The sequence below is a fragment of the Fonsecaea pedrosoi genome (genome assembly GCF_000835455.1).
Source record: "Fonsecaea pedrosoi CBS 271.37 unplaced genomic scaffold supercont1.9, whole genome shotgun sequence".
NCBI lineage: Eukaryota > Fungi > Ascomycota > Eurotiomycetes > Chaetothyriales > Herpotrichiellaceae > Fonsecaea > Fonsecaea pedrosoi.
In genome coordinates this window covers 793,427-818,555 of record NW_013550607.1, presented here as the reverse complement: position 1 = coordinate 818,555, position 25,129 = coordinate 793,427, and the positions used below count along the sequence as shown (strand labels likewise).

The 25,129-nt window shown below is 52.1% G+C and overlaps 9 protein-coding genes across 9 annotated transcripts; 5 read left to right on the top strand and 4 right to left on the bottom strand.

The window, feature by feature from the left end:
• Positions 1-3,250: 3,250 nt before the first annotated feature.
• On the bottom strand, positions 3,251-7,880 carry Z517_12394 (uncharacterized protein; the record flags this gene model as incomplete). The annotated part of the gene is made up of 3 exons (XM_013422808.1): positions 3,251-4,345; positions 4,403-7,442; positions 7,510-7,880. The coding sequence occupies 3 exons, from the start codon at positions 7,878-7,880 to the stop codon at positions 3,251-3,253; spliced, it is 4,506 nt and encodes a 1,501-aa protein (XP_013278262.1).
• A 1,227-nt stretch (positions 7,881-9,107) lies between these two features.
• Positions 9,108-11,082, top strand: Z517_12393 (uncharacterized protein; the record flags this gene model as incomplete). The annotated part of the gene is made up of 2 exons (XM_013422807.1): positions 9,108-9,364; positions 9,477-11,082. 2 exons carry the CDS (start codon positions 9,108-9,110, stop codon positions 11,080-11,082), a joined length of 1,863 nt encoding a protein of 620 aa, XP_013278261.1.
• Positions 11,083-11,848: 766 nt separating this feature from the next.
• Positions 11,849-13,161, bottom strand: Z517_12392 (uncharacterized protein; the record flags this gene model as incomplete). The annotated part of the gene is made up of 2 exons (XM_013422806.1): positions 11,849-12,267; positions 12,321-13,161. 2 exons carry the CDS (start codon positions 13,159-13,161, stop codon positions 11,849-11,851), a joined length of 1,260 nt encoding a protein of 419 aa, XP_013278260.1.
• A 1,338-nt stretch (positions 13,162-14,499) lies between these two features.
• Positions 14,500-14,786, top strand: Z517_12391 (uncharacterized protein; the record flags this gene model as incomplete). Its single annotated transcript, XM_013422805.1, has 2 exons — positions 14,500-14,521; positions 14,572-14,786. 2 exons carry the CDS (start codon positions 14,500-14,502, stop codon positions 14,784-14,786), a joined length of 237 nt encoding a protein of 78 aa, XP_013278259.1.
• A 381-nt stretch (positions 14,787-15,167) lies between these two features.
• Positions 15,168-15,548, top strand: Z517_12390 (uncharacterized protein; the record flags this gene model as incomplete). The annotated part of the gene is made up of 1 exon (XM_013422804.1): positions 15,168-15,548. The coding sequence occupies one exon, from the start codon at positions 15,168-15,170 to the stop codon at positions 15,546-15,548; it is 381 nt and encodes a 126-aa protein (XP_013278258.1).
• Positions 15,549-17,539: 1,991 nt separating this feature from the next.
• Z517_12389 (uncharacterized protein) lies at positions 17,540-19,260 on the top strand (the record flags this gene model as incomplete). The annotated part of the gene is made up of 2 exons (XM_013422803.1): positions 17,540-18,764; positions 18,815-19,260. 2 exons carry the CDS (start codon positions 17,540-17,542, stop codon positions 19,258-19,260), a joined length of 1,671 nt encoding a protein of 556 aa, XP_013278257.1.
• A 1,631-nt stretch (positions 19,261-20,891) lies between these two features.
• Positions 20,892-21,800, bottom strand: Z517_12388 (prohibitin-1; the record flags this gene model as incomplete). The annotated part of the gene is made up of 2 exons (XM_013422802.1): positions 20,892-21,416; positions 21,474-21,800. 2 exons carry the CDS (start codon positions 21,798-21,800, stop codon positions 20,892-20,894), a joined length of 852 nt encoding a protein of 283 aa, XP_013278256.1.
• Positions 21,801-22,129: 329 nt separating this feature from the next.
• Positions 22,130-22,718, top strand: Z517_12387 (uncharacterized protein; the record flags this gene model as incomplete). Its single annotated transcript, XM_013422801.1, has 3 exons — positions 22,130-22,209; positions 22,306-22,593; positions 22,670-22,718. 3 exons carry the CDS (start codon positions 22,130-22,132, stop codon positions 22,716-22,718), a joined length of 417 nt encoding a protein of 138 aa, XP_013278255.1.
• Positions 22,719-23,170: 452 nt separating this feature from the next.
• Z517_12386 (uncharacterized protein) lies at positions 23,171-23,773 on the bottom strand (the record flags this gene model as incomplete). Its single annotated transcript, XM_013422800.1, has 2 exons — positions 23,171-23,290; positions 23,405-23,773. The coding sequence occupies 2 exons, from the start codon at positions 23,771-23,773 to the stop codon at positions 23,171-23,173; spliced, it is 489 nt and encodes a 162-aa protein (XP_013278254.1).
• Positions 23,774-25,129: the final 1,356 nt, after the last annotated feature.

Here is a 25,129-nt window from a genome sequence, read left to right as displayed (position 1 = left end):
ACTTACCCTCCTTCATAAGAACGATCCATTAGAATGCTTATAGCCATATCACCAACAAGACCAGAACTGTCAGCGACTAGAAAAGTGGTCATTGTCACCGGCGCAGCAGGCACGTATTGGCGTGGCGACTTGTATGGCATTCGCTCGTGCTGGAGCCCACGATGTAGCAATGCGAGATGTCAACAGTGAGAACTTACGACAAGTAATTCAGAGGTTGAGCAATAAGGAGAATGGCAACCCTCCAACCTTCATGTGTTCCTCGTCGACATCACGAACCAGACCCTAATTAGAGACACCTTCGCCTCGATTGAGTCGAACTTGGCAAGTCGAACATCCTCGTCAACAACGTGGGTTACTAACCTTCCCGGAGCTTGTGGGAAATGTCATAGAGTGCGTTGTTCGGAGGTCGACATCAAAAACTCGATCTTTGTCTCCACAAGCAAGGACGCACAGATTCACAGATTGTAGTCTTCTTGGCGCACCAATATTTGGCCGTTTAGATGATTTGAATAAGACCTTTAGCAGCCCACCTGACCTTGTGTATCCTCGTGCAGGTATCCAACTTTTTCACTTTCGCAAACACATGCTTTTCTTGCGAGATCGGTCATGGTAGATGGTTCGAGGCGCAATAGACTCGCCGTCCCATCAGCCGGCGTGGGCCAATCGCATAGGACATGTGCCACGTCCTGAATGGGGTTCAAGTGTGGCAACTGAGTGGCTGGACTCAGTACACGTACTCAGTCCAGTGTGATTGTGCGTCTCCTTGCCGAATTTCAGCTGCACATTTGGTCTCTGGGTGTGGCTGAGCAATTAGCCGACGGGAACGTGAAGGGCCACAGGTGTACCTCGTACGCGCGAGTACTGTAAAACGATGTGCCCGGAAAGAGGCCGTTGCTGGTAGTAGTAGTCAGAGGGTGGTGTTTCAGCTGCGCCCGCCAGGGTTGCGCAATAGGACAGTTGGAATCAGGAAAGAGAAAGTCAATCCAATGCGCGCAACCATTGCTGGACAGGCGAATTGATCCTTTGCCCAAAGAACTCGTGACTCTGGCTACAGTGTCCAGTATATCAGAAGGCACTGCAGGAGAATGTGCCATGGGTAGCTGTTTGTGTTCTCGTCTCACAATCACAACTCTCAAACAAGCTCTGTACCAGCCAACCCCCTTATTAAACCAGTGCCAACCCCCCAGGGTCACCACCTCACCAAGCCAGGCCTGCTGGTCACCCCCAAGTACCTACTCTAGGCTCCGCTTTCTGGGCTGGGAACCACCGCCTGCTGCCACCATCTAAGCTTTTTGTCAAGCAAATCGCCGCCCACCTTCCCTCCAACACCCACCGCTAGGCACTGACTGCGGTTGCCGGCACCAGACCCTCTTTGACATCTTAAATCTCTCTTCTTTCTTCCTCCGCCTTGATAACTCGTTTTATCATTCATTCATCCATTGCAATCACCCTTCAATTATCGCAACCAACACAGGCTCATCAACCCACGCTCTCTTTTGATATTTGACCGATAACCGAGTCTACATCCCACGCCGCTGTTGCAATGTCGAGCCAACAATACTACCAAGGTGGTCCTCAGTACCCTCCGCAAAGGTGAGTTGTCCTGACTTCGAGTCCCTCTCTCGATACCGCCTGCCTACGCTGTATCTTTCCCTGTACCTCATGAGACTTGCTCGCAAGTTCGGAAAAGAGCACACGTTACCTGAGCGCATACATTTTCTGTTCCCTGCGCTCGCCCTGTTACCACGTTGTCACCGCACCTCTTCTCTCACCGTCACTTTTTTTTTTTGGCGCTGCCCACTAATTCATATCCTTCAATAGCTACGGAGGAGGTTACCCGCCTCAAGGCCCTCCGCAAGGTTACTACCCACCACCGCAAGGGGGTATGCCATACCAACAGCCTCAAAACTACCCTCCGCCACAACCGGCGCCTCGAGGACAAGACCGTGGATGCTTGGGCGCTTGGTAAGAAGCTCCATACCTCTTTTCCCGTCCTGGGGCCTCAGGAAATAGGCGCATGAAGGATACATAGCGACTAACATTGTTTGATAGTCTCGCGGCCCTTTGCTGCTGCTTTGTTTGCGAAGAGGGATGTGAATGCTGCGCGGACTGTTGCGAGTGCTTTGCCGAATGCTGCTGAGCGGCGACGATCCGGGAAGAGCAGAAGACGGTGGAAAAGGAGATTGGAAGAGAAGTCAGTGATTGACGAGCGAGTCGGGTACTCTTGAGAGCGACAAACGTACAACCCGAGACTACTCTTCCATTTGCATCCGCCATCCTCGAGCCCATGACACACATCCAAGCTACGAATCAACTCAACAACGGTCTGCGTCCTGCAGATCCACAAATCCAATAATGACACCTTCAATGGGGATATGGCATGGTACATACAGTGAAGACGAGCAAAAGCGCCTGCGTTTTGCACGAGTTTTTATCTCTCATTTCCTTTGTGCCTTCTGTGCTCTGCGTTCTGCTAGCTGCGCTTGTCTACTTTGAACAGAACTGCAATCAGCGCAAGGGGGGTGATACTGGGTCTTTGTTTCCGTGTTTTTCACCTGCCCGTTCAATAAAGCTTTGCAATATCAAAATCATTCGATCAAATGCTTACAGCCAAAGAAGGAAAGGGAGCCTTTGGATTTTCCTCTTGCATGGTCAAGTTTAGTTGCTGCCACCACCGTTTTTCCGCCCCGACCCAACCACCATCAGCCAGCCTCCCGCCGTCTTGCCTCTGGGATTCCAAGCTCACGGCACTTACATACAAGGTACTTCTGTGCGGTGCCCCCAGATCGAGAGGGCTTCATCCCGGATGTGTGAGTGATGTGAGCAACGTACAGGAGTCGAGCCCTAGCTAGCTATGCATAGCAAAGCAATCAGAGGATCTGAAACGATATGAGATAGCTGGTGGTGTGGCAAAAAGACTGCCAGGAGACCCAGCGTCCTCAAGAATCTTCGATTCATTCGTGGTATACAATATTAGAGACGCAGCAAGCGCACCGCTCAAGCCGCCCCAACTCATGGCTGTGCCATGGACCAAATGTCCGGAGCCATCGTCATCCTGTGCCCGTTGCAGGTGCGTCCCCAATGCTTGTGCTATGCTGAAAGCTTTTATATGTTCATTAACGATAGTAAGAAATTCGTCTTCCGTCCACGTCTCCCTGTCTCGAACGCACCACATGATCTAGAATAGAGACAACATCCATCAGCAACAGCATGTTAGGTGGTCCCAGCATACCCACTCAAAATCCCATCATCACTTGACTAGACTGGCCGCCGCCGCCGCTGCAGCTAAATCAGATCTATTACTCAGACTCCTTTGGCCGACAGTCAGTCTTGCCAGGTTCGGATTAGACGCCGACGAGGTCATCGCCGCATGTGACGCGCGCTTGGCTTGTGATGTCGCTTGAAAGCTCCCAGTCATGGTTGACTGGCGCCGTGGGCCTCCCTTGTTTGGAGAGGTCTCCTGTCGACCCGAACCTGGCGCCTTCAAGGTAGTTGGAGGTTGTGGCAGTGGTCTAATGCCCCCTCCGGTGGTGGTCAGAGAGTTCCCTCTCTTGACTGGTGAGTTCACAGCCGACTGGGTGTTCCTCCTGGTAGCGCTCGAGCTCATTTTAATCCCTGTAATAAATTCATGCTTGTTCGCCTCGTGAGGTGTCATTCGTCGTGTCGGATCCCACTTCAAACACTTAGTTATAAAGTCTAGGAATGCTTCGTCATCACATCTCAAGACTTGTCGTAAATCCTTGGAGCTCGGCCGCCTTCTCTTTCCCTTAGAAGATACCGTCAAGCGAGGTTTACCCATCGAGTCGAAGAAGAGCTTCTTCCGGCTACTCTTCTCAATGAGATGCTTTTCTGGAGGACCGAAGACTTCCATAATGCAGGCAAGTTGCTCCTGCTCGTTTTCCCCTGGGAAGATTGGATAGCCAGTGTAAAGCTCTGCCAGGATGCAGCCAACGCTCCACATGTCGATGGGCATGCCGTAAGACATTCCAAGAATGACTTCGGGTGACCGATAGAATCGGGATTGGATATAAGTGTACACCTTCTCGTGCTCGAAACAGCTGGAACCAAAATCAATCACTTTTATTTCAGAATGGACAGGATGCGCGAGGAGGATATTTTCTGGTTTGAGATCGCAATGAATAACCTTGTGGTGCTGCAGAAGGATCAGACATTGGAGAAGTTGTTTCGTGAATCGTCGGATCAGTTTCAGCGAGAAACCTCGGAAGTCGTGCGCTTTGATGAATTCGTACAGGTTCATACCCAGGAGGTCGGTAGAAATACAAAGATGGCCGCGGAAATAAAAGCTTTGATCGAAATTGACAACGCTGTGCTTTTTGTGAGGATCCTGGTATCGTGTTAGCGAGCGAAAAAAACATTCAAACCTCTCGTGCTCTCGACTTACCCATTCCTTGAGCTTCTGCAGGATGTTGACCTCCACAAGAGCCTGTTGATGGAATCTTTTCTTGTTGCGAATGATCTTTACTGCAACAAGGATTCCAGTCTTGTGATCAACACAGCGTACAACCTGTCCAAAGCTACCTTTCCCAAGAAGATCAACAACCTCGTATCGGTAGGCCAGATGATCTCCTTCAACAATATTGTAATCACCCCGTTCATCATCATATCCGAAATTGGTGGAAGTTGACCCCGGATCCCCCACAATTTTCCTTGCGCTGAGAGTTCCCGTGAAGTAAACGTCCGGGAAATCAACAATCTCGCCTCGTTCAAAGATATTCAGGTCAAAAATGCGCGCGGCAGCAACGTGTGACATGCGAGTGGTAGGTTTGGCCCGCGCTCGAAGGTTGTCCAACTCCCGTGCCGCTGATTCAAAATCCTTCCTCTTCGAAGCGAGCTTCTTCATTTCATCTTCTGCAACCATGTCGTCGCGATCTAAGGGTGGTTGCTCTTGTTGACGTTGTACTGGTTTATGGGCAGCAAGGTTGAGAGCGCTAGACGAGAGGGATCCCGACCGGTGTGAATTAGCTGCGAGAATTCTCCCAGAATCGAGTGATGGACGACCACTTGACACGGTATTGTCAAAGCTCTCCTTTCGTTCCGGACCGTTGTTTGTGCTAGACGTGGATGTCTGTCTCCGGGACCTGAGGTAAGACGGCCGTTGAGGACTTGCAGCACCAGCATGGATATTGGCCCAGCTTGCAGACGCTGGAAGCTTTGGCGGAGGCATGTTATCATACTTGGACAAGTCTTCATCCTGCATCGCTGTTTCTGGCAACTTCGACTCGCTCCGTTTGCGACTCAATTTCCTCCTGAGCGAAGTTGTAGAGAACACAGACTCACTCTCGGTATGCTTTTCTGCCGGACTTGGGACAACCGTGGCTTCGGATTTCGGTGTGATGGAGAAGCTAGGGGCACGGGGTCCGTTCGGTCGAGGTTGACTTGGGTTCCTGTTCAACTCGTTGATGAAGTTGGGTCGCATATAGTTCGAAAACTCATCGTTGCTCTTGGGCAGGGAGGAAGATACAAATGGTGAGATTGTGCGACTTTTGTCGGATTCAAAAGAGAACACCGGCAAGTTTGGACTGATATCGCTCGGCGGTCGCAGCTCATCCGACCGTAGAGCATGGTGCGAGGTGCTACTTCGCATTGTCGTGCCCTCGTCGGCAGTTTTCGGTCCTCTAGAAAAGAAAGTTGCCTTGGAAGCCGTCATAGGTGTGCTCGGTGTTTTCATGGTGTTCCGGGCTCCAGGTGGTGTCACCGGAAGCTCCCCAGTCTCGGAGTTTGTATTCAGTGACCTGATTTTGGCGGAGGTAGGTGTGCTCAACGGCAACAGGTTCAATGGCGGTAGCCTAAGCGATTGGAGCGACTTCTTATTCGCTTTTGCCTGAGGTTGCGGATGCGGCTGTGGTTGCGATTTGGGCTTGAGCTCGGGCTCGACTGGAGGAGGCTGAGGTTGTGATGCGGGACTATGCGAGACATTGCTGGACGCGCGAGGTGTCTCCAATGCCTTCATTGCATCAGCTACAGTGGACACCACTGGACTCGCAGAGATAGCTCCATCAAATGGCGGCAGACTGGAGGACCTCGCCGAGAAGAAGGGTTGGTCCATCTCACTCCCGGGAGATTCATAAGCTTTTGGTATAGCAGGGACAGGCGGCACTTCCAACTCATAGTTGGTGGTTGTGGAAATATCGAGCCGGGGTTTCGCTGTAGGCAATCTCGAAGAGCTGACGGGTTGGGGAAGTCTGACGGGGATATTGACAACATTCCGAACAGAATTATAACTAGTATTTGATGACAAAGATTGACCTGAGCTGTAGGATTTGCGATTGGGATCCGGAGTGGTCCGTGAAGACGACGGCGTCAGGCTCTTGCGGTTTGGTATCGCTGGAGACTGTAGATCGGACTGAGGGAGCTGGGGTATAGGCTCAGGCTGAGGAGTTGGGGGAGCTTGTGAGATCCGGCTTTGAGGCAACGGTGGTGCTGGGGGAACAATCGACATTCGTTTCATGCGGCGAGCATCGGTCGGGCTGACGGTACGAGCCCCCAACCCAGTCGCATGATGGGGCATGACAGATATCCTCCGGTTACGGTCAGCATTTCCTCCTGGAGTGGTTGTCCTACCAGGCGTCCCACTCCTTCTAGTAGGCGTGTTATGGGTTGTAGTCGAAGTTGACCGTGATGGATCCGGTGTCCTCGAAGGAGTGAGCAAGTCTTTGGAGTTTTGTCGTTTGGGAGCTAATGATGCCCTTGATTTAGTTGTGCTCGGAGTCTTCGTATCTTCTGCTCCGTTCTCTCCAGTCCGACTTGATAACTGCCTCAGGGACAAGTTCTTGCTGCTTTCCGTACTGGATTTCCTGCCCCCTGCGCTCGGTCGTCTCCTCACTGTTGACTTTTCTGCATTATCTGGAGCAACAAAAGTGCCTGGTCCCACAGACTTTCTCGGTGCTTTGGGGCCACCGTTTGCGTTGTTGAAGGAATTGGGCGGGAAATGGCTCTGCCTCCGTCCTCGAAGAATCGATGTTGTGGCCGTGGCCATGGAGTCAGACTTCACAGAATTCCTCGAATTATTCGACGCAGTAGAACTTTTGCGGGTCACTGGGGCCACACCAGAACCTTTCCGCGACGGTATGGGAATCGCTGGCTGTGCAGGTGTCTTCTTTTGGTCGGTTGCAGGCGCATCAGAGGCGGGAGGAGCTTTGGCTGTTGTCCCTCGCCCGGGTAGAGGGAAATGGTTCAGACTGGGTTCAGTGCCAACAATTGTGTCTTGGAAATCGTCAAAGTTGAATGTCGGCTCCAGGAAATTCCCGAAATCCAACGAGCCATCACGATCGTCTCGCGATGGGGGTTTTGCCTGTATAGATGCAAAACTGAATCTGGAGATGTCATTTATGGATAGCTCGTTGGTATATGGATCGTGGGAAGCAACGGCGGAGGCGCCTCGTACAGACTTAAATTGGGGAGTTATCGAGTTGCTGGCCGACCTGGAACATAGAAGGGACGGGTTAGCTTTCACGGATTGTACCTGTCGACGGAAACCGCGATACTCACCTCTTCCCTAGGCTACCGTAGTCCAACGGACGCGGACCCATCGGGGTTTTTGTGACGTTGGGGATGGACGACTGTCTCCTGCGAGTTGTTGTGGCATTTTCACCCGAGTCGCGTTTAGTGGTCGCCGTCGATACTGTCATAGAGGCAGCCGGGAAGGAAGAAGGCGGCTGTTTCTTGGACGGAAGAGTGTCGACTCCTGCGACGGCAACTGTATCGTCACACAAAGTCAGCTGGGGTTCCTCTGCTGCAGGTATCCAGTGGCATTGCATCACGTTCGTACCACCACTGCTATCCGAGTCGTCGGATCTCGTATTGCTCGCCTTCACACTACTGGACTGTGTTGTTCCAGATGCATTCTGTCGGTAAGGCATGGCGAGAAAGGTGCCACTGCCCCTATCCCGTCTCTTTCACATACAGGTTTTCCCGTCATTCAATGCTGGAGCCTCGACATTGCCACACCAGGCTGGTGCTCACTCCATTAGGATGATAGAGGTCGGGTTGGCAGTGAGAATTGTAGGTCAAACCGGCCCCGTCGCGACCTTTCTCTGAGAGAGTGGACCGGGGTGTCCGCCCAGGGAGTGCGTGGGTGTGGGCGACAGTTCGACGTGGTGGACGCGTACTTTGGAATGTCGTCAGGGGAGGATTCCGAGGAGCCGGCTGAGCTGGGATGAGATCAAAAATCAAGCAAGAAAGAACCCCGGTTCAGGGTTGTTTCAAGATACAGGTACCAAAGGATGCTGGAGAGGATCTGTTATTTGTCCAGGGTAGGGTCTGGGTGGGAAATCTGTGATGTTGCGGTGACAATAATCAAACTGCCAAAAAGCGACCCTCCCAAACCTGGCTCGACAAAGAAACAGCGCAGGTCCATCCGTTCTGGGCTTGCGAAGAGCGATGGAGTTGGGACAGGGGTTGGGGGGGCATCATCCATGGCTACGGTGGCCGTGTGCCTGAGCTGGGCAGTCCCTAGGGTCCTCTAAAAGGCTCTACGGGGGACGATCGTGGGTGGAGGAGCCAAACGGATTGCCCACTATAAGGTGTGGCTTTCCTGCATTGGGTGTCCTGCAGAGGTTTAACGGGGCCTAGCAACCCTAGTTGTCCAAGTGGGTGCAGAGATTGGCCATCAAACAAAACCCTCCACTAGAAGGGCCGACTGCTAGGCAATCAACCTGTGGCAATCTCGTCTCGCATCGATCCTCGGCCATGGGTTAATATTAAAAGTCCTCAAAATGGCTTCGCTACACAACTATCAAGTCCCTCGAGCAGCGTGGGAAATCCCGGGGTTCTCTGCACAAATCCAAGGATCAGAGAGTGGGATGCAGGCTTTCCGGGTATTGCGACAAATGTCAAACCCGGGTTTCGTATCACCTGAGAGATTCCAAGTGCCACACATGTCTGCCACAGTCAAGCCACACGTGGCTGGACGATCACATGACTCATAAACATAGCCACATGGTCGTTACCCGACTACGAGTTCATGTATCTTCCCCATTCCAAAGAACATCAATTCAATCTCGCGCAGTGCGATTTTTGCCTGCTGTACAGGCTTACCACAACGGGAAAATGCAGTGGTGAATTCCCTTGACAAGAAGAGACTCGTCATGGATGAATACACAGCCGAAGCCTTTGCCAATCGCGATGAGCCCACGCCACTCATCACTATCCCCTCTGGTGACGTGGATGCTTCATCCTCTGAAGCAGACATCACAAGTCACAAGCACAAGTCCAAGAGAGCACCCGCGCCATCGCAACTGAACACCCAACTTCAAGACGGCCCTACTTCTCTCCCCGGGAGAAATGAAGCCACACCACCACTTTCAGCAGGAAGAATATCTCTTCAGGATCGCCTGTTTGCGAAGTATGCATTCCCCTTGGTGTTATCTTATTTTCCAACAGCTTCCCATGTTCTGCTTGATGGGCCTTGAAAGATATGTGCCTCCTCGTAGCAATCGTTGACATATTTCTCTCAGAGTTTTCCAACAGGTGCTTCCAACAGACGATGGTCAGGACGATCTACCCAGCACTCCAACCACCGTGCCGTCAAGCTCAAATGTCTCTCGCCCTGCATTCAGTCTGCCATTGATGACATACAACTTTCGTCGCTTCAACGCCCGGATCGGCATCGTGTTCGTCTTTCAGAATCGCCTCATCCGCCTCTTCACCTGGCGAACGCCAACACACACCTTGTCCTTCCTAGCCACGTACTCGTTCGTCTGTCTCGATCCATATCTGCTTGTCGTGGTACCTCTTGCCATAGCTTTATTCTATATCATGATCCCAGCATTCACTTCTCGCCACCCACCACCTCCAACGCCCGCATTCGCCCACGGCAGTAGCACCAACCTTACAACGGAATACCATCAAGCATACACAGGCCCCGCATTAGCCCCGGCTGCTGTCATCAAGCCAGCGCCTGAAACCTCAAAAGACTTCTTCCGCAATATGGGTGACCTGCAGAACACCATGGCCGACTTCAGTAACGTGCACGACTGGCTCGTGGACAACGTCGCGCCAGCCACCAATTTCTCCGACGAGAAGTTTTCCTCCCAACTGTTTCTGTATTTGATTATTCTAACCACGCTTTCCTTCATCACCTCGCATCTGCTTCCTTGGCGATTGATATTTCTTGCTTTGGGATGGGCTGTTATTGGCTCCTCCCACCCCAGGGCACAGGCATGGTTGATGAAGATGCAAAAACAAGCCGAAATCGAAACAACCCTCGCGCTGAACGACCCTAATCTCAAACACCAAAAGTATATCCACGGCATCCCCCTCTCCGCCACGCCACATGCGATCAAGTCCGCGTTCACTACCTTTTCTGAGATCACTCTGTCAACAACCCCAGAGACCAGGGAAGTGGAGATCTTTGAACTCCAGCATCGTCCTCTAGCCAACGCTGCCTCCAGTGGAAATGCCGCCGAATGGCAGCCCCATCTCTTCACACCTTCTCCTTACGATCCTCTCTCCCCAGCGCGAATAGCAGGCGACAGGCCAAGGGGTACACGCTTCTTCGAAGACGTCGAACCGCCCGAGGGATGGGAATGGGCATCCAAGAAATGGGAGCTGGACCTCGAAGCTGGAGAGTGGGTTAACGAGAGACTCGTTGTGGGCGTCGAGTACGATGTCCTCAACCGCGAGTCCCACAATATCGGTGGGCCTCTATCAGGTCAGGCCGCCTCCGCCCCTGGAGACCACGATCAAGATGGCAACAGAAACGACAGCAACACAAGATTACGAAGAATCTCTACAACTCGCAGAGAGAGTATCAATCTCGACTTTGGGGGTTGGGTGTGGGATCTTCCGCCGATGCCCGGCTCCGGCGTCAACAGAGACGACGATCTATGGCTGGCATACGGAGACTACCACGTTCCTAAAGTAGGCGTACGACACCAATCCAAGGAGGAGGAAAAGGCCAGGAAGAAGAGAGAGAAGGAGCGGGAAAAGAGAGACAAGAAAGAGAAAAGTGGCGCGGGGAGGGACTGGGAGGAGGCGACCAGGGTTGACAGTCGTGGGAGAACGGGGGAATGGAGAAGAAGACGTTGGGTGAGATTGGTCAAGAGGAAAGTGACCGTGTGAGCACCGAGTGATATGAGTATATTAATGATGAACACGGTTTGATATAAAGGGTACGGGCATGACGGTTTCTACAACTGTGTGTGTGTCTCTCTCCACCTGCCCCTTAGAAGCCCTCTGTCGTTCAATGAAGGGACGTTGTCTCTTTCCAAATCAACTTACGAGCAGGAACCAGACGGCATAGGACGAACCCTAGGAAACTCCGATGTGGAAATTCTGTTGTGTTATTCACATCTCATGCCAATGTTGACAAGCTCAAAGCACTCTTTCGCGGCCGGCTGGCTAGCTAGCTATGTGATCACAAAGACGCCATTACGTCCTCCACCGTTTCCATCCAGCTAAGCACAGCCCCAAGTCCTCGCCGACTGAAGACCGTTGTCCTTTTTTTGCGTCTCTCGAAAAAGTCCATCCTCTGCGTATTCATACCGTGCGTGATTGCCGATGTATTTGCTGTGTTTCATTCCCTCCTTTCAATCGATGCTCACTCGCTCACGACCAATACTTCCAGTTAATGCATGTAGGTTTCCCCGCTCCCCATCCCAGGCCCTTGACCGTAAGTGCATCTTCAGCTTGTGACAGATATCACCCAGCAAAAGAAGAAAAAAAATCCTCCCTAGATGGCCGTGTGGTTGTTGACCCCCGAGAATGCAGGTTTCTCGGACCGAGCCACGCGAGCATACATAAAGCACAATGGTTGTAATGACCTCGCCTGATTTCCGTCGAATGTGGTTGATTGTTGAGGCGATTTTGAGAAGGAGCCCCAATATGTCTAAACCACCATTTTCTCAGAGACGAGTGCCTCCTTGCCCTCAACACCTTTGTTCTTCAATGCCACATCAGTATCTTTCCCGGCTGCTGCACCAAAGCCCATGGAATCGATCGCGCTAAGCTCTCGATCTGTCTCTGTCTTGCCATGTCCTGCCTCGAGCATATATGAAGAGGGTCGCGAGGCCGCAGAAGTAGTGCTGTTGGTCAAGGTTGCAAGGCTATCGGCAAAGGCAGGCTTTGAAGGCGTGGTGTTCGACGGCAGCGGCGAAGCTTTCTGTGCCTCGGGGTCGTCAACGGTGGAATTGACAGTCATGAAGAGTGAGCCGAGAGGCAGCATCACGTAGACGGATGGGAGGAGCATGATCTCTGGGTGCAGCATGCTAGTCTGCACAGGGACGATCTGTAGAATGCAGAAAATGACTTTGTTGAAGCGTTAGAATGGAGAGGGCGACAATAGGCAAGGAGGCACTTACAAGGAATGACGAACGACTGGACACACAACAACCCGATCAAATTCAATGCCGAGGCGTATGCACTATTTCTCGCAACGATGGAAGAAGGACGCTTCCAAACGATATCGACGACTGAAGCCATGGAGACCAGGCTGAAGCTCCCAATGCAGATTGTGTAAGCGGCGAGGTATCCGATGCGAGCATTGTATGCTTGGTTGAGAGAATCGTAAATTTCAGCGCCGTCCTGGCCAAGTTGAAGAATCTGTTGGATGCTGTATGCCATGGCGGCACCCAGGCCGGCCACGGAGGTCAGGATGAGGTAGATCAGCATGACTTTGTAGACAATTGGGTAGCGAGTTTTGATCCCCGTCATCAACCCTTTCGCCTGGAGCCAGAGACAGACAGCAGCGAAGATGAAGGCAAACCATCCTGTGACTTGGCTGGTGGCGAAAGTTGCTACGAAGTCACTCGTCCAGATGCTGTCAGTGAAGTCGAGGGTGAGGAAGGTGTAGGCTGAGGAGGACTGGAGACCAGCAGTGAGAGCCGAGACGATATCGATCATCAACTTGATGAGCATAAAGACCAGGCCGATGAGCATGAAGGTGTGGAACGGAGTCGTTCTCTTTCGAGTTGGAGTGAGGGCAAGCAGATAGACCAGGGTGGCCCAAACCAAGCCGGCTGCGAGTCCTCGGTTGGTGTTGTAATTGACGTTGATGTTGTTCCAAGTGTCAATGAGACGCCAGGTGACCTGGTTGAATGGAGCAGCTGGATAGGTTGGAACTTGGAACGCCTCATCGTACAGGGCGCCTCCGACTCCCGCGGTGGGCAAACTGCCAGCAGCAACAAACGCCGCAGTAGCCATGATGGTATTGACTGAACAGCAGAGATGCTACTGCAGTGAGGAACTGGATGCCGTTGGCGCACTCGAGCAGGTGATGAGAGCGGAGCGGAGCAGGAGAGAAGATAATGTGAGGTGGTGACAGTGAGAAGAGTAGGGAAGAGATGCAGAAAAAGTGAGAGATGTTGATGATGAAGGTGTTTGTTTTGATTCTGAAAAGCAATCCAGAGGACAAATGGCAACACGAACCAGGAGGTGAGGCAGTAAAAGAGGACGAGAGAGAGAAAGAGAAGTGAAGTAGAGGGGACGCAAAGTGAGGCGAAGGTGAATTCGCATCGTCCACTTCAACTCCTTACTCTGTCTTGTGCCCTCGCCCAGTATCAGCCTACCTCTTGCACTCCATTTCCAAGTTGCCATCATCTTGTCTGTCAATTCTTTCGAATCTTGGTTCGCCGTGTTTCAATTCATCCTCCTGATCTTCTGCACTGCGGAAGCGAGGCAGGCTGGAAAATCAGAGACATCGAGAACAATACTAAGCCTTTAATATTGTTCTCTCTTTTCCCCTCTCTCTGCACAGCGCAGCACTTCCCGTCTGTCCTACCCTAGACCCGACGCAATAGGACCGCGTAGACCTCTCCACATCGAGAACACCAGCTTGACCTTGTGCTGGCTGCAAATTCGGTCCTAGCCGAACACCGTTTCAAGAGTGACAGGGAGTGGCCGGGTCGACAGATGGCTGCCTCTATCAGCAGTTTGTGGATTCCGATGCTGTCAGCTTCCAATCAGTCTCACACATACTGCCATCCTAATCTTGAAAAAAGGACGGACAACGCTGGAGAACTGGGTGGTGGGTGGTTCTGTGCCTACCCTACGGGTATAGTGAACATATTCTCTTTCCTAGACAGCGCAGGTAGCCACAGACAATAAGCCTTCCGATCATGAGCCGCGTCGGGATGCAATTACTGTAGAATTACCTGGTCGCGGTGTGCGTCATCATCCAAAGAAGAGCAACCCATAAGGTGGAAAACAAGGCATGGCGAGTTCCAACGCTGAGTGTTGCCGAGTTCATTGTAGACCTGTTGCTGTGCTCTGTCCACCCTCCGCAGATGTCGCTTCCTTCGATATGTGCCCAAACAGCACTGCTCCTTCGATCTCCAGCCTCCTTTCATGTCGTCTCCTCATTCTTTTTGCTCCCTGACTGACGGTGATTGTCGACAGAAATGGGCGCCGTATCTCTCTTCTATCTGACAGCTTTCGGCGTAAGATTGTTACAAACCTGTTTGTTGAAGGCGACTGCTTAACATATCATCTTCCTAATGATCCGGTAGAGAATTCCTGGCTTTAAGACCAAGTCTTGACCAAATGCATTCGAGCCTCTACCTTGGTATGGCGTTGTCGTCAGGTCCTTCAATCAAAGCTTACCAATTATCGCAGACTTCCACCATACTTTCGTCCTCCTCCGCACATTCAGCAACACCAATGGCCCATATTTCATGCTCGGCGAGGACAGTAACAAGATCGGGTTGCCTCTGTCCACCGGCGCTCACCACAAGCCCATTATCTTGAGCACCGACGTCAATTTCTTGGGATCAGGTGGTCGTTGGGCCTTCGCTAGTGTGGTGCGGACTGAACATGCTCGGATTGCATAAGAACTCCGCCACTACGGCTGGTCATTGACTGCGCCGACAAATGCCTGGCAGCTGAAGAGCAGTTGCAGGGTCCAGTCGACAAAAGCACCGAAATACAGCTAGCCAGGTCCAGAGCGGTGACTCTTCTCCTCTCCAAGTCCTAACAACGGGCATCAGGTCGAAATTTGCACAAGAGATAACGAGAGAGTCGAAGAAGGTTCAAGCGAACCGAGAGTCCCAAATACGCCACAGGCTGTGCTTTGTACCACGGAACAAGACGCAGCCGACAAGCTAAATGTTCTCTTAGACAACCCCCAAGCTGCAGCGCGTACATCAGCGGAGGAACTAGAGCCCCGGCCAGATGAATGCTTATCTGGCGTTATCGAAGGGTTGCTGATCATTATGGTCGTCTTCAGTCCACAGAAGCCACTGCGAATCCTCCACAAAGCTCTCTTGATGCCCAAGATCATTTCCGAGGCGAAGATGATTGTGCAGCTCTTTGAGCGCTTGGCCGACCAAAGAGCAAGCGAAAGATTGAGGAAACGCAAGCAGCGGATTCGAACCTGGAAATTGAGGAAGCCCAGTCGGGTATCTCAGCTGATGATCGACGACAACATCGCAAGCATCAATTCTCAGGACAAGAAAACAGAAACACACACGCTCAAAAGCAGGCCACCAAAGCCTCAACCCCACATTCAAGGGCCTGTCGACCATCCTCCGCAACAAATACGGCTACGCATAGCAACTTATCAAGTGAGCAACCATCATGCCGAGAACCTGTGACCAGGCGAGTTGCGTCCGTACCATACGCCGACTATTCTGGTGCTGCCTCTGTGCCAATCTTCGGTGGCAGTACCAGCATTCAGGAGAAAAGATCTGTAATGACAAGCTTTGAACGTCTGGAAAGCATAGTGAGCACAAATATAAACAAAACAACAGTCGTATGCATTCCAGAAGACCCTTTCAAAACACAATAACCGGAAAGCTGATCGTGGCCGTGGCTATGGGTGATATCGTAACAGAGCAATGGATCACTGACACCCATCGATTTGGACGGGTTCCAGCACTTGAAGGGGATCTACCACTGGACAGATGTCGAGAGCGGCGATGGGATTTCAACCTCAAGGATGCTATTGAAAGGGGAAAGACCGGCTTGAGGCATCCCTTTTCCGGGATCATGGTCTTGCTCACAAAGCAGCTCAGGTCGGACTTGGAGAAATCGCCACCATGATAGGTCCAGAGGCATTTAAACGTTGTTTGCCTGCCTTCCAAGTCGAGGCCAAGTTCCGCGAGCCAGAGATCGACTTGAACGAGGATCTGCAAGATCGAAATCGAAGGTGCCCAACAAACATGAGGTCGGCGACATGGGAAGGAAGTGTGGTGAAAGTAGAAGGGAATCGGCGGCGCGGTTAACGACTTCGTATTCAGCCACGTGTTGGATGGTCGATTCAACGAATACGAGTATCCCTGGCCTCGATGCAGGGGGTGCGCTGTCCTCCACGCGAAGCACTAACCGAGTTTGTCGTTGTTGATTGAGGATATATCGAGCCCCCTTTAAATGGTCAGTATCTCAGACGGCGGTGACATGCATTTGACCTGATTATGACATGCAGGACGATGCCAAGAGAGCTGGGGCCACGCTTGAGCGCAAATGAATACCGAAGTTGGGTTGTTGAATTTCCGCGAATCCGCGACTAGGGGATCTGTTCAAGATCAGTCCAGACCGACCGACCGACCGACCTGCGAGGAGCTGGCATGGTTAAGTCAAACCAGTCTATCAATGGCCAATATCCCCGTTCAAGCAATGGAGCAATGCAGCAAAATACCTATCTCGAGATCAAGAGGCATGAGGTGTTGGTAATGCTCTCTCTTCAAAGCCAGGGGACGACAGAATTGCCCGAGAATTCCGCCTCGTGGTCTCTTGGCCCTCATGTGGCTCAACTTGAAACAATCCTCTGTCCTCCTTGAGATCAGATAACCCCCCGCCCTTGATGTCGACCTTTTCCAGCCTCAATATCACTTCTGAAACAGACGGCTGATAATGTATTCCTATTCCGCAGCATCCTAGTAGTGGAACTTTCCCCACATCGGTCTATGCCTGGATACTTTTCGCTTTCTTTCGCCTATCCGTAGGCGTCCCTCGCACTATGGCAGGACGCTACAGCACCGTTTCCCTCCACCTGCAGGAGAAGAGCTCTCCGACCCATGTTGACTAACTTGGAGGAAACAATGATAACGTCCTCGGCGGATAAAGATTGAGCTGCTCAGCAGACTTGAATCTGACCACCCTCCAGCCAATTGGTACTATGGAAGGAGCGGCGTGAATCGAAGTGGAACAAACACGCCACTCAGACGCCTTCGTCTATCTCTGTCACAACGCAAAGGCACAACAGGATCTACCCTGTACATCCCGAAAAGGTAAGGACAGGGTCTGCAATTTCACAACGGACCATCCTAGCCCTTGATGTCGATGGCAGCACAAGGAACCTCGGCGAGGAGGAGTCAGTATATCTTCATATCAAGTCCTCGTTCCCCAGGGATCTTTCTGAAGTCTCTTTCATTGTTATCCGAAGTCGCCCTTTTTGTTATAACCACGTTCGTTTATTGGCTCGAGAGTCGGAGACCCTCGCCGTCCATTCTTTATTCGCTGTGCGAAAGTGTCGTACGTCCAGTCCTTTGTCAGAGAATCATTCTTTTATAGCATTCAGCAGTCGAGCGTTCCCGGAATTCCCGACTTCGATTCCAATCCGGAACCCGTCATACCAGCACGCAGCATGTCCGTTCTTCTCACTACAGGCCTTGTGGCCGCTCTTGCAGCCTCGCCAGTATCGGCCTTCTGGCGACTGCCATGCAAATCCCCGATTGTGGTTGAGCGAGCCGACCCTATTGTGAACCCAGGGGCAGTATCTGGCCACTTGCACACCATCATGGGAGGAAACGGGTTTGATTTCGCCATGGACTACAACTCGACCCAGCGGTCTACTTGTTCGTCTTGCACGGTGGAGGGAGATTTCAGCAACTACTGGATCCCAGCCTTGTTCTTCCAACACGAAAATGGGACATTTGAAAGTGTCGACCAGGTCGGCGGCGCTACTGTGTATTACTTGCAGCGGGCCGGTAATGGCGAGACCTTGAAAGCCTTCCCTCCTGGCTTCCGTATGATTGCCGGAAACCCTTTCAAGCGAACTGGAGGCGATGATTTTGCAACCCAGGCTATCAGCTACAACTGCCTCGACTACAACGGTCCGGCTAAGCCAGAAACCCCCAACTTTCCCAACTACAACTGTCCCAATGGGCTTCGATCCCAGGTCTTCTTTCCCTCTTGCTGGAACGGCAAGGACTTGGACTCGCCGGATCACATGTCTCACGTCTCTTATCCCGCCAATTCGTACAACTCGGGTCCCTGCCCAGCCGACTTCCCTGTTCATCTGATCTCAATTTTCTACGAAGTCATCTGGGACACTGGGAAGTTCGCCAATCAGTGGTATGGGAATGGACAGCCCTTCGTCTGGTCCATGGGTGACCCTACTGGTTATGGGGGCCACGGTGATTTCGTTATGGGTTGGGATCCAGATTTGCTCCAGTCTGCTGTTGACCAGTGCACCAACGACAGTGGCCGGGTTGAGGACTGCCCTGTTTTCGACCTGATTCCAGACTCTCAGGCCCAAGGTTGCCGTATCGCACCAGCGGTCGACGAGCAAGTCAGTGGCCTACTCCCAGCTTTACCGGGTTGCAATCCCGTTCAACCTGGTCCAACCGCGACTCCTCAGTCCGGCTGCGGCGCACCAACTACCATCACTCCCTCCAACACCACCTTCTTCACCGACTTGACCGGCCAGGGGTGGTCATACATGGGCTGCGGAACCGACAACTACTTCAATCGTGTTCTGACCGGTGCAAGCCAGTCCAACGGTCAAATGACCAACGAGAACTGTGTTGCTTTCTGTGAGAGCAAGGGTTTCTCTATCGCCGGGTCTGAGTATGCTGATGAATGTTATTGTAAGGACCTGTCAATCTCCAGAAGTTGAGCTGCTAACACTTTCCTCCAGGCGGCAACTCCATACCTGACAGTGGCAAGCCGGTTCCTGGTGTTGTCGGAGCCTGCACCATGAGCTGTGCTGGTGATGACTCCGAGTTCTGCGGTGGTGCCGGGACTATTTCTCTTTACCAGAAATGTTCCGGTGATTCGTGCGCAAACGCTCAGTTCGGCCCCGGTCCTTCAGCACCTGTCCAAGTTGCCAACCCCCCGCCAGCCGGCTCGTCCTCTCCCGCTGTTTCTCCCTCCGCTGCTCCTTCATCAACCTCAAGTGGTTCTCATTCGGCGCCGGGCTCTCCTACCACACTTGCCACGATCACAACTTCCAGCGCTGCGGCCCCGACAGAGAGCCCCGAGTCGCCACCAACCAACCCAGCTTCGGTAAATACAGATTCTACTTCTCCCCCTAGTGATGATGATGACAGTGTCGAAGACGACGATGGCAACGATGCAAATTAGACAAATTCCGGCTCTGGACCCCATCCGCTGCTGCCTCATCGGCGGGTGGGTCAGATGTCGCCAACCCAACCAGTTTCCCTGATTCAACGACGTCGATTTCTCTTTTGACCATTACTCCTTGATACCCTTTGTGTCACTGCGTACTCGTTCTCTTCATCGTCCTCGGCTGACCCCACTGACATTGCTACTATCACCTCGTCTCCCTAACCTGTTATGCCCCAATTCCCTTCTTCCCAGTTCAATCCCAGGTTTGAGGTCCAAAAAGACCAAGGAGAAATCAAAAAATATTCAGTCTGACAGTTGTTAATTTAGCCTACCAAGAGCTCATCGTCCTCATCTTCACCTGCTACCGAGGCGTCGTCTACGCCCACTGTTCCCTCGTCATCAAACCCGTCTTGGTCTTACACCGGCTGCTTTACGGACACTGTCAACCCGCGCACCCTTGCGCAATGGTCAAACTTCAACGGCCCGAACATGAGCAACGGCGCTTGCGTCTCGTTCTGCGATTCACGCGGATATACTGTTGCGGGCACTGAATACGCCGGACAATGTTTCTGTGGCAACGAGATCACCACTCCGGTGTTGGATGAGGGTAGTTGCAACATGGCGTGCACTGGGGCAGAAGGAGAGATGTGTGGAGGACCCGGTGCCCTCAGTGTATGGACGAAGAGCGGCTCGAGCGGTAAGATGGTGAAGAGGCAGCAGTTCAACTACAAGCCGTGGAGGAAGATGATGAGGTTCTGAAAGTCGTGATTGCTATCGCTTCAAGAACGTTCCCCCATTTCCCTATTGCCGCTTCGAGGGAGACCGCAACACTATCGGCTCCTTGTCTATTGGCTATCATTATTGTTATTTTTATTCTTCACTTCTGATAGTGTATATATTGCATTCTTGATTCCGAATGGAGACGCCTAGACTGGCTGAGCATTTGACCATCTGCCTTGACGATGGCCACCACCACCCTTCATAGGTTCTCTTTGTCTCCGGGCCTTTTTTGGCCTTATCATTTGCTCCAAAGACCCAAGGAATGTGGTCTTTGTCTCCCAAAAGCGTCGTCCTTTCAGGTTCTTCTCTGCACGATCGCTGCTTTCGATCGCTCGCCTCTTCCCGGACCCGTCGACGTAGTTAGGGTACCTCTGAGACATCGCCTCTGTAAAAGACGTGGTAGTGAGAAAAAGGGTCGGAGAGACTTTCAAAGGTCAGGCTCTGGGGGCGCCAGCCCTTGTCTTATTCCGCCGAACCCTTTCCGCCTCCCGCCTCGGGGTTCGAGTAGGCTCACTATGTATCGTTGTGTAGGGACCGAGCGCGCGCGAAGAACATTGAGAGTCGACCTACGATGAACGGCTGACAAGGATTTGACACAGCTCGACACACAGGGAAAGAAAAGAAAAATTAAGTATGTAGTTGAAGCGGATTCTGGACAATATGCCCCCTTTTTTGGGAAAGTGGGACATTGAGCTGTAATATATAAATATAAAAAAAAAAGAAGTTGAGAATGTCCCCAGTTGGAGAGGTGGTTTTTGGTCACTATGTAAAATGCCACAGAGTAAGACAACGTTTTTCACACACGACTGTTGGTGAAATCATATCAGTACAAGCCTCGTCCGAGAGTCACTCACTCACGGTGCCGATCAGGCCCTCAAGCCCAGCAGTAAACCGGTACTTTTCCCCTTGCCACCTTCACCCTCGCCACCGCCGGGCAGATAGGTCACGTTGGGGTTCGCGGCCAACGTCTGGGCAATGTCCTTGCTCGCCTCGATTCTTCTGATCTGGATCAACCCGTCTCCAGCCTTGGCCACAGCTTTACTGATGATATCTGCCGACTCGGCTTCTCCTTCGGCACGAATGACGTTCGCCTGCCTCTCCTGCTCGGCCTTCTCCACGATAAACCTTGCTCTTTCTGCGTCCTGTTGAGCGATCTGTTTCTGTTCAACTGCCCTCGTGAACTCGCGGCCAAAGGTCATGTGTGTGATGGAGACATCCTCTAGGGCGATGTTGAATTCCTGCGCCCGACGAGTCAAGTCGGCTCGGATGCGTTGTGAGACGGCTTCTCGTTGTGTGATCAGTTCTGCCGCGTCAAATTGAGCCACGATTGCTTTCAGGACTTCGTTGCCAATAGATGGGAGAACTCTTTCGTCGTAGTCTTGACCAAGGGACTGGCGGTCAAATAGTTAGCTGTCTTGCACCATGAAAGGGATTGGTAGGAGACTGACCTGGTAGATCTTTGGCAAATTTTGGACATCCGGGCGATGGAGCACTCGCAGCGTCAATGACACCATCTGCAAGTCCTTGCTCCCGGTGGTGGTGCTGATGTTTCTGGGCTTCGTCCGCACATCGTAGATGATGGCTTTCTGCAGCCATGGTACGAGGAAATGAGTTCCTTCATTGATGACTTTTTCCTGGACACCAGAGAGACGGTCGAAGATGACGGCTCTCGTTCCACCTCTCACATCGTACATGGCACTTTGTGCTAACGAGGCACCGATGAAAACGGGGATCGCCCATCGTGAAATGGCGTTGAGGACGTTCGGCGCAGACATGGTGGTGAGAGGCTCAGAGGGAGCTGAGGTTGTGTCCAATCTTTTCTAGCTTGCCACCATCCAACAACGGATTCTGTTTCTCGTGTGTCGTGAACTGTTGATGTAGTCGAGAACGCAATAATATCGTAAGGTGAATCTTCTCCGCAGCCATGCGCAACCAACGCAACCTAGAGCTATCCATTACATAAGCTGGGCCAAGCCTTTTTCGAGACTGCGGCCGAGCTTCTCGTCCTTCACCTCGCAACTTCAACTAGGCACATTGACCTTCAGCAACAATCTCTCAACCTAACAGTGAGATTCGCCGTGGCTGCACAGTTTCATCTCCCAAAATGCGTCCTACCCCAGCTCTGCGGATGCAAGCTACCCGCATCCTCCGCTCCGGTCACGGCCCTGACCCGAAGAATGGAGTGTGCGTTCCAACTCACCCAACAGCCCTACTTTTCCTGCGACTTTGTAAACTAACGGACTTTGATACACAGGTACATTGGCTCGTGGGGAAATCTAGGTACGGGATTGTCCAGTCCTTGAAGCCCTCGGATCCTTCCCAGCAACATGTTGCACCTAACCACCAGCTTGCCTCTGAAACCACCAACAAGACATTGACTTTGGACACAGGGTCTCCGACACAAAAGAACATTGTCACGTATGCTATGTCGCCGAACCGACAGAACCCTACGTCTACCCTCCTTTCCGACGCCATCTTCAACACTTTCCGCCGATCACGAAACCAGGTTCTGTACTGGGTACCTCCCTTCTTGATTGCGTACTTGGCGATGGACTGGGCAACAGAGAGGTGTGTATGAGCTCGAGATGGACGTTGATTGTGGATAAGCGTGGAGTTGGATACTGACTGGGTTTGCGTAACACAGGAACGAATATCTCAACTCGAAACCAGGACGAGCCGAGTATGAAGAGTAGTGGTAGCGGCTAAACAGTCATTGGTGGAACACAGCATTGTACATAAACAGATGACATTGTGGAATTACAAGATAAAGCACATTCATTGTTCGCTCAACCACTTCTCGATCATGTGATTTCATCATGAGTTCCGGTCCTGCTCGCTTGGCGAAAACGTCTGTGATGGGATCTTTCTCCAGCTCCCTCCTTGCTAATAATCCAAGGTTAACGCTGATGGGTCCGGGTTTGTCTTAGACTCTTTTCCTTCCGAGACGTTTCAAGAGCCATGGCCGTCAGGGCTAGAGGAATACACGGCACGTTCTCGCCGCCCGTTACCAAAAAGCTGTAGTGACAGGTCGACTTCTCCGCAAAACGATGAACTTGGATGGTTTCCCGTATCGTCCTAACCGGTGTGGACAACATGTGTATGGCAAACCCGTCTCCAATGTCAGCCTTATTCCATCGAGCCCATATTAGCCCGGTCCTATTCTCGGCATGTCATGATGCTCGCTCAGACTACTAAGATAGCGGTTCAACTCTTCAACACGCTCCTTGTGCGTCTTGACACCTTCTCGTTTTAGACGCTCCTCAAGCTACAGTCACCGGACAGGTCAGCACGTAACAGGCGTAAAATTCTCATAGACCGAGAAGGTAGACCCCTCCACGAAAGTAGGTATGGATAGGATTGGGAGGAGAATAGAACGCACCCTTCTCCGTCTCTGCTCTTCATACCGTCTCTCGGCTTCTGTCTTGACAATGCCGCCGCCCTCTTCCTCGATGGGCTCGGCATCCCCATGGCCACCTCCAGTAGAATCGGCCCGTCGCTTCTGGAGACTCTTGGCCTCCTCAGCCGCCATCTTTTGATCCTCGTCCTCCAGATTTCTCAGCATGACTGATTGATCCTTGAACTCGTCGTCAAGCCCTTGTTCACCCCGAGTTCGATCCCGTGCAGGGGTCTCATTTCCCGAGGCCTTGGACGATGATTTCTTCTTTTTCTTCTTGTCGACCTTGGAGTCCTTGACGCCTTTGAGCTTGAGCTTGCCGGAGCCCGCCGCGGTGTAATCACTCGGCAGCATGCTTAGGGTACGTCGAAGAGATACTCTTCAAGCGGGGATATGACGGTAAACAAAAGTTTGTAGTCACTCGCCTCGCCATCCGAGGTGAGACGAGGAGAGAACAGCTTCTTGCACAGAAGAATGCAACTTGCAAGTCAAGACAGGGATGTCGGCCAAGGCTTTCTTTCTCCCCGTGGTGGAGGCACGTGCTCTCTAGTTAGATGCCAGTGAATGCCCCTGTTCAAACGACGGTCTAGCCTAATGCGGCTGTAACATCACGCTACTTTACATCACCGAATCCCATTTCGGTGAATAGCCAGTTTCATCTGGAAAGCCACGAACAGTTTGAGTGTGAAGAATATTACCTAACCACGAGGCTTTGTCCTGGAGAGGTTGTGCTCCAATTCAAAACAGATCGAGAAACCATTTTCATGATACATAGGGGAAAATTCGGCGAGGACAATTGTCTGGCTGGCTATAGAGGGAAGTCTCGCCCCGTACATACCGCGAGCCTGTCGGTGATGGTCAAAATTCCCACTAAAATCTGTCGAACTGCAGCCTGCGCGTCGAGGAGCCCTTTCACCAGCAGCACCTGTCTTTCCATACTGGTGGTAAGTCATTTGATGATTGACTGACCATCTGAACAGGAAGAGCCTTGCTGAAGCGAGGCAGCAGTCGTGGTCGCCTGTCCCGTAGTACTCGCTAACGTGGATGAATCCACCTCCTCCGTCGACAGCTTTGTCACCGAGGTGGGCTCGTCTGTTGGCGTGCTAGCCGCTGAGGGTCTCGTCTCTGATGAATTCGATGCCTCTGGAGTTCTCGTCTCTGAGGCTGTTGGTTGTTCCGAGGTAAAGGTTGTTGAGGGTGTCGCCTGTGAAGAAGGCTTCCCTGGCGATGTTGATAGGCTCGAAGGCCCTGGTTTCGGTGGGTGTGGCGTTGGTACTGTTGTGAACTTTCTCGGTGGCTAGGGTTTCCTGCTGCTGTCGCCAATGCGATGGCCTTAGTCATCCTGACTCGCCTCTTTCTTGTCACTTATCCGATCAGCCTCGCCGTGGATACCGGAGGACTCTCGGTTGGCGTTGTGGGTTTGTCCCTGATCGGACGGTGCTGAGTCTTCGCTGTATCAGTTCACAGGAACGTGTTGGTGGAGTAGGAAGCTGTCATCATACCTACTGTGTAGCGACGAAAAGAAGTCGACATTTCTGTAACGACTTGTCGTCGGCATATGTGACAGCCTGATAGCCTAATCTGCCATCTCTGGCCGGGTTCTTCCAGCCTGCCCATTCCATGTGGGACAGGTCTGAACACAACCAACTCACACACACACACACACACACACACACACACACACACACACACACACACACACACACACAC